Consider the following 10,431-nt stretch of genomic DNA (forward strand, 5'->3'; position numbering starts at 1 on the left):
CTTCCCTGCGTCACTTATTGTTTTAATGCATAACATATAAAAAAACATTATGAAGCCAAAATAAATAATGCATGAATCATTATGCACATATATAAAAATTAACTGCATGATTTGTTATGCATTGTTTAGAGTATCTGCATAACTGGTTATGCAGTAAAAACAGCTATGCATAACGTTATGCATAACTGCTTATGCAGTAAGAGCAGCTATGCATAACTGCGTAACTTGTTATGCATAACTGGTTATGCAGTAAAAGCAACTATGCATAACTGCGTAGCTTATTATGCATAACTGGTTATGCAGTAAAAGCAAACATGGTGAACTGCATAACTTATTGTGCATAACTGCTTATGAAGTTAAAATACAAACATTGTTTAACTGCATAAGATGTTATGCAATTCCAAAAATAACTGCATGACCTTTTATGCATTATTTAGAGTATCTGCATAACTTGTTATGCATATAAAAAGCCTTATTATATTGGTTAAGCATACCCTGCATCACACATTGTTTAACTGCATAACATCTTATGCAGATCCAACATTGACTGCATGACAAGTTATGCATTGTTTAGAGTATCTGCATAACCTGTTATGCATATAAAGTTATGCCTTCCCTGATGAGTGTTATTAAATCATGTTGCAGTTTTAGGAGAACTTTAGAGATGAGTACAGTGCAATGGAGTTGGAACTCTGTGAAATCAAAACTTCAATTGGACAAAAACCAAATCAAAATTATTTCAATTGAAATTTACCGTTCGACGCTATTAGATGAAACTTCGATTCAACAGTTGAAACTCCAATTGAAACTTCGATTCAACAAACTATTCAACAATCATTAATCACCATGATTGATCAACCAGATTTGAAAAAGATACGAGCTCTGAAACTTTGATCGAATTCTGCAGGTGAGGAATAAACGAGCTCGCCGGGACAAGGAGGTTTTGAAAAGAGAAATAAATTCTCTTTGAAAAGAAGAGTTTAGAAGGTTAGGGGTATTTTAGGTAAGACATATTTTTTCATTTTAATTTTCCTGGGCCAAATATCCAAGTTGGCTATATAAACAGTATATTTCTGATGTTTGGTTATATAAACAGTATCAAAAGCTAAGAATCTATTTCACCCAGGAATTTTGTGTTTTGGTCTTTTTGACCAATTTTGTGGATAAAGAAACCTTCCTTATCCTCGCAGTTTCCTATAAATTCTCTACCATGACACTTGCAATTCTTGGCATTTAAGCGGAATTGGATTGCACGATGCTTTTACCATGACACTTGCACTTTTCTGCATTTAAGTGGGCACCATAGAAGTTTTTCCTATCAACTCTTGTAGATTTCCGACGTTTGATAGAGAAACCTTCCCTCCGTTAAAATTTCCTATAACATCTCTATGATAGCACTCGCAATCTCTATATTTAAGAGGAATTGGGAAATTTTGGGCACCATAATTCTTGTTGTTACCATACCACTTGCAATGCTGTGTATTTGGGGGGAAAGCCGATGTCTGTAATACAGTGGTAAAGTCATTGGATGATGACACCAGTGATTCGAGTCTTAAACTCGTCAGCAAAACTGGGATCCTTTCTCATTTATATAAATGGGTTATGCAGTCTGAAAAAGAATTCACGCGATTACTTTTGGTACATTTGGATCGAGAGAAATCGAAGAAAAATTCAAGAACTTTTAATTCCAAGTAAAGCGAGTAAAATTGTGACTGAAATTATAACAGGGCTTTTCACCGGGCGAGTATTTTTAAGTTTTTGTGCAGTACACATTCAGACGATGTAATAGTTAGATGGAAGGAGCTCTTTTTCTTGCCTCCATGATTTTGTCTATTTAATTTTTTGGTTGGTTTTTATTTTTCCAATCTTGTCGCGATTTTTTGATACAATCTTTTTACCCAACACAAAAAAACAAACAAACTCTCCGGCAACAAATTCTTTTCAATGAAAAATAAATTCTATGCATTTTAACAGAATGGAGAATATTTTGGACACCAGAGACTGCTTGCGCTTAATTACGCCGACACTCACCCAAAAAAAATAATTATGATAAGGTGTAAAAACAGAAACGTCACCCTACAACATTAGTACAATTCTTAGAGAAGGGTAACTCAAAAATCATGCACCAGAATCCATAATCTATGGGTGAGGAGAATGGTTTTATTTGCATTCCATCAGGACTTCGTTGAAAAATGTGTAAAAGTTTTTGTTGACCTTTTAGATTCAGAGAGAAGCTTTCCAGATTATGTGGTGCAGAGCTAATGACAGTAAACTGTGCATGGTTATATTACAAGTTAGAATCTCTCTCTCTCCCTCTCTCTCGATGATTTCATTTTAAATTAAAGATCTAAAGAGAAAAGGGAGATCGTCTTCATGCACAAAAGGTAGTAGCAAAGTCCATATCAGTGTTCCATTTGTAACTATTTCTTCGTGATTACATTTTGCATTGATTGATAAAAAGAAGAAAAAAGCTATCTTTCTTGCGGTATATTAATAGCTCTTCATAAGTTAACCTCTCTTCCATCTATTCTAGTGCTTCAATCTTGGGTTACTCAAAAGATATATTCCATTTAGAGGTATTTTCATCTCTTCTGTCTTCGTTTCTTTGTCTGTTTAATACTATCTTGTTTGGATATGGTTCTTAGCAGCTCCATTTCAGTTAGCTTATAGTAGAGTTTGTTGATATTTGCTTCACATGGTTTTGACTTGTCTCCCCAGATTATACAAAATCAAAGGCTTAGTCTTTTATTTGTCTTTTTCGATGATTTATTCTTCTAGTGATTCAATCAGTTTTTATCTCAGTGTTTTATGTTCCAATCGTCAAGCTTGGATTGGTTTTCTGTAACTCCCATGAGTTACTTTCAAATCAAAACCTAATATTTTATTATCGCCCGGTCTTATTCTAGTAACTTCAGAGAATATTAGATTAAGTTCTGTGATATTATATATATCGAAAGTAGATATGTCTCTCCTTTACTATCACCATCATAGATCGTAATGGTAATCTACGTTTTTGGTTTTGTTGAAGATTTATAATTCTATTTTTGGATCTTACGTAATCAGTCGAGTTCGATGCATGCAAGAGCTGATTTCCTACGTTCATCGATGTGTTGAGAAAGGATGATAAAGCCGAACCAGCTGCTGATATGGTTTGTACAACTGATGATCTACTGGAATGGAAAGATTTCCCTAAAGGCCTTAGAATTCTTCTCCTGGATGAAGATATCCACTCCGCTGCCGAGATAAAACTAAAGCTTGAACAAATGGATTATATCGGTTAGAAGCACACCTCTGATTCCTATACTAGTTGGTTGTTTTTGTTTAAAGTTTCTTTAAGGATAAGAAAAATAGCATTACAAGTTAACGAGGTGAATTAGCTGCCGCTGAGATAAAACGTGATGCATGAGTACGGTTCATATGCCTCTCGTGTATAGCATTATGAATGAATTTATGACTTCCTGCTTTGTTGATCGTTAGTAAACAACTTATTAGAATCAATTAATGCATTAGTGCAAATACGGGAAGTCTAGACTGATCTACTTGTCATATTATCTCAAGCAATTAGTTCACCATTAAAGCTTGAAATTCTTGATAACCATTTTGTTTCTAATTATCTAATACATACTATCACTACCAAATCTTTTGTGTTCACAGTGTCTGCATTCTGCGACGAAAATGAGGCCATGGAAGCACTTTCAAACAAATGTGAGAGCTATCACGTTGCGATTGTCGAGGTAATTTACACAAGCAAAATACATAGATACACATCATCATACATAAACACATTATAGGCTGGGCATCCATATATGTACTTTCTCACGTCTTTACAAAACTCAAAAAATATTTAATATATATATATATTTTTTTAAGCATAGAAAAAGAATAAATGTGTATTCCTGAGTAGAAAAATAACTTAATATTTTTTGCTCAAGTATCTCAAAAAAATAAATAATATCATATTTTAAAAGTCCTGAGTCAGTCGTATTTAAGCTGCATTTTCTGTATAGGTCAGCACAGGGAATAACCTTGGGAGTTTCAAGTTTTTAGAGAATGCGAAGGACTTGCCCACCATCAGTAAGTGTTAATGCCTCTGGGTTATGGACCTTCTTCGTAAAGTATACTGCAGTTTCAACCATTTCACCCTTTTCTTCAATTTTTAATTTGATTATCGAATTGAACAAATTTATGTGATTTACTAATTGAAGCTGAGATACATGTATTAATGTAGACTTCAAAAACTGTTGGTGCAGTGATTTCAAGCACTCATTGTGTAAGTACAACTATGAAATGCATTGCGGTGAGTTTCTTTAATTACTTGGGATCTAAAACAACACAATTTTTTAGAAACTAAGCTCTACGAATTCTAATTAATAGTTCACAGTGTTTTTCAAATTTTCAGCTTGGTGCAGCTGAGTTTCTTCAAAAGCCACTATCAGAAGAGAAACTAAGAAACATATGGCAGCATGTTGTTCATAAGGTTCGTTTCAGCAGTCTCAATGATGGTTTCTTAAGTAAACATCGAATTGGATTAATTTGATTCTCTTACTCTGATATGCTATAATATTATATCTACATGATGAAGCAAATATGCCAAGATTTCTAATTATTTTTTGAGCTGGTAACTGCTGAACAGGCCTTCAATGCAGGCGAACATTCTCTCTCAAAAATGTTGAATCCCACAAAAGAAACCATACCTCCTGTTCTTCAACTTCCAGTAGAGAAAGACGAAAGCAAGGTTCAGACATCGTTGGTAGAAATAGAGGATTTAACCAGAAGGCATGAGCTCCATCATGACCTGTCAACCGCCAGCGATAAATTTCCTGCACCATCAACTCCACAGTTGAAGCAATCTGGAAGATTATTAGGAGAGAGCGAGTGCCAAGAACAACCAAATTGCCCCGTAGAGAAAGATCCAATGGACCATGATGGGGATGCAAAATCTGTCGAAAATTCATGTAATATTTCAATAGAAAATATTACGGCTAAGGTAGATAGTTCATCAATGCTCGTTAATGATTCGATCAAAGAAGTAGGTTCAACTAGTGGTTCCAAGTCCCCAAACCACTTACGTCCTGAACAAAAAAGTAAAGACAGCATAATAAACTCCAAGGTAGAGGCAGGAAATCCAAAGAAGGCTTCTACTTCAAATCAAAATTCATATGTTACCAGAGCTAGTAGAAAGAAGATGAAGGTACGTACCTATCCCCTAGTTCATATATATGATCTCATTGCCTTATAATTGTTTTAGTTTGATTTATAACTGATCAAAAATTGTAATTGTCAAACTTCTCTGTGCACTCTATGATTGTTTCGTGTTTAGGTGGACTGGACACAAGATTTGCATAAGCGGTTTGTGAAGGCAGTTGAGCAACTAGGCGTCGACCAAGCAATCCCTTCCCGTATTCTTGAGTTGATGAAAGTTGAAGGATTGACACGACACAATGTAGCAAGTCACCTTCAAGTTAGTAAGATATTTTCTTTTATGTTTGAATTATGGAGGGAGCTGTGTGAAATCTCTGGCTTTGGTCTGCTGTTTTGTCACTGTCATTCTTCATATAAATACAACTATTAAAAGTTTTCAGACGAAACTGATCAATTCAATGTGATATAATGTGTTTATGTAGAAGTATAGATTGAACAGAAGACACATTTTGCCCAAGGAAGAAGATAGGAGATGGCACCATCCAAAAGACAACAGACATTCCACACCGAGGAGCAATTATCAGCAACACAAACCCATCATGGCATACCCTTCTTATCCTCCTTCAAGTCACCCAATCTGTCATGTGTGGGGCCATCCTATTAGTCACTTACCTCCTCCTACAGCTCAAACGTGGGGTCATCCTAGCTTTCCCGCGTGGCAGACTCCCGAAAATTGGCAATGGAAAACATTTCATGGGGTTAACTTCTTGCGCATGAGACCTTTATATTTTTGTTTAAGCAAGTATAATTTATTCATCATGTTGCAAAATTTCAACCAGAAGGGATGTTTTACTGAGTATGATATGAGTATTTCATGTTACAGATGCATGTGGATGCATGGGGTTGTCCTGTGATGCCACCATCTCAAAATCCTAATTTTACCATTCCTCAAGTAAGTATGCATGTCCATGTGTGAATGCATGTAGTTTGATGATAGTATATATATAATTAACGAATTTGTTGGATGACCAGATGCAGAACAATGCCTCAGCAGGTTATCAAAGTTTACTAGACACTACATTTGAAGATAGCAGCAGAATGGCTATGATTGAATCTAATCAACTGGTAAACCACATCTTCAAATTTGTACCTAGTGTTCGGCTTTAGTAGCACTGCACGCTGACACAATATAGGCCCACATAAACATAGATCGTTGCTTTTATTTTCATTCTAAAATCAAGTCCCTTATTAGGTTTTCTGTCAATCTAGTCGGTACGTACTTTTTCTTCTTTCGTGCTAAACCATTTTATTTGCGTAGTACAATAATTTTGCTTAGAGGGAAAAAGAAATATCTTCTTTCATGCTAAACCATTTTATTTGCGTAGTACAATAATTTTGCTTAGAGGGAAAAAGATTAAATAATTTTGCTTAGACCCAAGTAAACTTAGATGTGCATGCACATGCGACTCTAACTTGATAATTGTTACATTGTATTTTACACAGGCGGAGGAAGTAATTGACAAAGCTGTGAAAGAGGCAGTAGATATGCCATGGCTACCTTTGCCATTAGGTCTGAAACCTCCATCAACAGAGAGTGTTCTTTTCGAGCTACAAAGACAGGGCATCTCCATCATTCCTCCTCAAAACCCTAACACGATGTGGCAGTGATACGACTCCACGTGAAGTTTTATCGTGATCCTGTCCATCGCGTGTAGACAAGATTAGAGTACAGTAGATTATCTACCGTTGAGGATGAGTCATGTAAATGCTTTTTCAGCCAGATTTGAAACTTGTGGTTCTTAATAAATGGTCGTAAGGGCCCACTGAGTCGATCAGAAATTCAGTTTTGTCGCTTTCATGTTTGAGATGTCGAGGGATGAGGTTGGATGGACCTAATGCTGTTTGTCCGGGAATCGAAAAATTCTGTACGTGGCAGGGAGATACGGTGAGTTGGCTTGAAAAGAGAAAAACATCGTAGGAATAGGCAGGGCCCTTCAGACTGTTTCAAAGTTATCCCGCACTTATTTTTCCAAGTAGACTCTGTGAACAGCGTTTCGTTGTTGAGGTCTCCAGTCTAGTTGCTCACTGGATTGTAATAGAATCCTATATTATTGGGCTTAAAAAGGCTTGGTTTTTTGGGGCTATATAGGGTCACCAAATATTAATAGTGAACATCCCCTATCCAAATATTTATAGAATATTAATAAACTTGATTAACATCACTAATCATGATTAGCTAATCATTTAGGGCTAATTAATTTCTTTAAGTTAAGTGATGAAGGTGAAAATCAAAACCCAAAAAAAAAAAAAATCAGAGGGAAGAGAAGAAGAAGAGAAATTTGGGGAAAACATTGAAAATGAGTGATTCAAGACTTTTGATGTAGGTGAATCCGCATCTTCAAAATACGATAACATATTAACGCCCATCAACAACGATCAGTTCTTTGCTGATTTTTCAGAAAATCATGAATTTTTTTCTCAAACTCAAAATAACCCTTATGAACCTTACTATGATTTCGAAGGACCAACCCAAGAAGAAGAAGAAATCGAAGAAACAAATGCTCAAGATTACCAGGTATATCTCTATTCTAACTCCAATTTCAGTTCTTAAGCTCAGAGTTGCAAGAAGTTTCGATTTTTTCCTTCCGAAAACCCTAAGTTTCCAGCCGCCAGGTCCAATAACGACTTGGAATCCATGAACTCCTGGCCATTATTCTGTTTTACGGGTCCGTATTGATGAACTCCCAACCGTTACCAAATTATTGCGGATGGAGTGATGAATATTCCTGGCCGTAAATGAAAAATTACGGCCATGTTTTTTCTACGTGCATGGGAAGCATTTAATAATGTCGGCGACGGTTAGGTTTCCTGGTCGAAAATATTAAATGCTATTTAATGTTGTCGGCGCCGGTTGGGTTACCCATCCGTTTTTATTTTTATGGCTCGTTTTTTAGGCTGTAATCTGGCTCTTCCATTTACAGGCCAATTAACTGCCCGAAATTCCTGGACGTAAACTCTTTACGGTTCGGAATATCACTAGTCGACCCAGCCGTGTACATTATGACGGCTGGAATATCACTGGTCGAGCCAGCCGTATAGTCTATGACGGCTGGAAATTTGATTTTCTACCAAGCTGTATACTCAATGACGGTTGGATATTCCCTTTTCGACCCAGCCGTTTCTGTGCGTTTAAATTTCTTTTGTGACAAATGATGTGACATATTTCATTTTATTATGGATTGTACCGTACATTCCGGTGGAAGACCAAGAGGTGGTTATGGAAGATCAACCCCCATCTGTGCAAGTTTCCGAGGACACAAGTGCTCACTATACAAACAATTATGCGTGTAACGATAAGGAAGATGCAAAGAAGTGGACTCGATCACAAGGGTTGAAAAAGATGTGCATCATAGTCCAGAATAAACAAGTTACATCTACCACCTTTCAAATGGTTTGCGAGTATAGTGGAAAGTGTGAGAGCCATTGGAAAAAGGGTAGTGAGCATAAACCAAAAACCATAAGGAAGAAGGGACGTTATAATACGAAGAAACGCGGATGCCCTTTTAAGCTTCAATTTAAATATAACAATGATAAGAAAGTGTGGTTTATGGTGAAAGTCGCCTCGGGTTGTCATAATCATCCTATTCCGGAGAGCTTGATCAACCATCCTTATTCGGCAAGGCTCAACCCCTTAGAAAAGGAGTTAGTACACGAGTTTAGTAAAATACGCACAAGACCTATTGATACTCTCAGTGGCGTGAAGGTGTTGAACCCCCAAAACTCATCCTCATTGGCAACTATCTATAACGAAAGAGAAAAATTTAGAAATGATACATGGCAAGAGAGAGTGCTTATGCAACAATTATTGTTTTTGTTTGAGGAGGAAAAGTATTCTACCACCTATGACACGAATGAAGAAAAGGAAGTGGAATATCTTTTCATCGCGAATCCGGAATGTGTACAATTGACAAGATGCTTTCATCAAATTCTCTTTATGGATTGCACGTATAAAACTAACAAGTACAACATGCCGATATTTAAATTTGTTGGGCAAACATCTGCCAAGTCAACATTTACCGTTGCGTTTTGTTTCTTGAAAGACGAGACGAAGGAAAGTTATATGTCGGCATTGCAAAAGGTGAAGTTATTGTATCAAGAAGGTTATACTCCAAAGGTGTTGATTACGGATAAGGAGCAAGCACTGATGTGGGCCATACCACGTGTTTTTCCTAACACGTATTATCATCTTTGCAAGTTTCATCTATGGAACAATGTGCAAACTAATTGCAAGAGGGTTATTTGGCCAGCAAAGAGGACTGAGATGGAGAGGATTAAAAAACTACCGTTGGAGAAACAACAAGAAGAGAAAGATAAGTTTGAGATCAATGACAGAATAGCCGAGGTGAAATGGGCGGATTTTCAAGGTGATTGGGAACAACTAATATGGTCGCTCACGGAAGAAATTTATTTCCTAAGAGAGCGTTTTGTATTGGAAAAATGGTCAACCTACCCGAATGTTATTACATATTTGAAGAACGAGTTATTGGATCCCCATAAAGAAAAGTTTGTTAGTGCATGGGTGAACCGTTATAGACATTATGACAATAAAGCCACAAGCACGGTGGAGTCGTCTCACCGTCGGTTCAAAAGTAAGTTAAATGGTTGTGAATGTGGATTTGTTGTTGTTTTTGAAGCTATGGTCGAGTATTTCAAGCATGATCTTGATAGAATTAAAGGGGATTTTGAAAAGAGCCGATCTAGAAAGCTTATCAATTACAGGGATAACCCTTGGCTCCGGGGAATAAGTTTATACGTTTCTCAATTGGCAATCCTAAAAGTTATGACGGAAGTTGAGGCTTGGGAGGAAACTAATTTTCCACCGGGATTGAGATGTAATTGTCCCATCATGTCGGCTTTGGGCCTCCCATGTAGGCATGTGGTAGCCAATTATCCCACAAGAATGATTCCGATCGAAGATATAGATCCATTTTGGAAACAACTATTCATTTAGCGACCCATTACCAAATCAAGGTCTTGGGGACGTGTTTTGAGACACGGAGGCACACAAGGAACTTTTTGAGAAGTATGCTTCTTTACTACCGGCGCAAATACAACTTTGGTTGTATGAATTGCGAAAATTCGACCGTCCATTAACTAGAGAAGATATTTTCGAACCTACCAAGGGGAAGGGGAAGGGTAGGCCTTCGAACAAAATAACAAAGAAAAGGAAAAGGGAAAAAACTACAAGAAAGTTTCAAGAGGGTCCATAATTGATTGCTTCATTACGAA

General features: G+C 36.8%; 2 protein-coding genes across 5 annotated transcripts; both read left to right on the forward strand.

The window, feature by feature from the left end:
• Window positions 1-2,108: 2,108 nt before the first annotated feature.
• On the forward strand, window positions 2,109-7,364 carry LOC113297353 (two-component response regulator-like APRR2). 4 transcript variants are annotated; one of them, XM_026545789.1, is made up of 13 exons: window positions 2,109-2,384; window positions 2,534-2,576; window positions 3,064-3,276; window positions 3,655-3,734; window positions 4,008-4,074; window positions 4,251-4,297; window positions 4,382-4,477; window positions 4,634-5,191; window positions 5,321-5,461; window positions 5,625-5,900; window positions 6,026-6,094; window positions 6,175-6,267; window positions 6,646-7,364. In XM_026545789.1, exons 3-13 carry the CDS (start codon window positions 3,147-3,149, stop codon window positions 6,808-6,810), a joined length of 1,722 nt encoding a protein of 573 aa, XP_026401574.1. In that variant the 5' UTR covers window positions 2,109-2,384; window positions 2,534-2,576; window positions 3,064-3,146; the 3' UTR covers window positions 6,811-7,364. The 4 variants fall into 4 exon arrangements, with proteins under 4 accessions (XP_026401574.1, XP_026401573.1, XP_026401575.1 ...); XM_026545788.1 differs by having other exon boundaries at window positions 2,109-2,576; XM_026545790.1 differs by lacking the exon at window positions 2,534-2,576.
• A 1,055-nt stretch (window positions 7,365-8,419) lies between these two features.
• LOC113294648 lies at window positions 8,420-10,153 on the forward strand. The gene has a single exon (XM_026543032.1). It carries the CDS (start codon window positions 8,420-8,422, stop codon window positions 10,151-10,153), a length of 1,734 nt encoding a protein of 577 aa, XP_026398817.1.
• Window positions 10,154-10,431: the final 278 nt, after the last annotated feature.

The sequence above is a fragment of the Papaver somniferum genome, chromosome 7, assembly GCF_003573695.1.
Source record: "Papaver somniferum cultivar HN1 chromosome 7, ASM357369v1, whole genome shotgun sequence".
Lineage (NCBI taxonomy): Eukaryota > Viridiplantae > Streptophyta > Magnoliopsida > Ranunculales > Papaveraceae > Papaver > Papaver somniferum.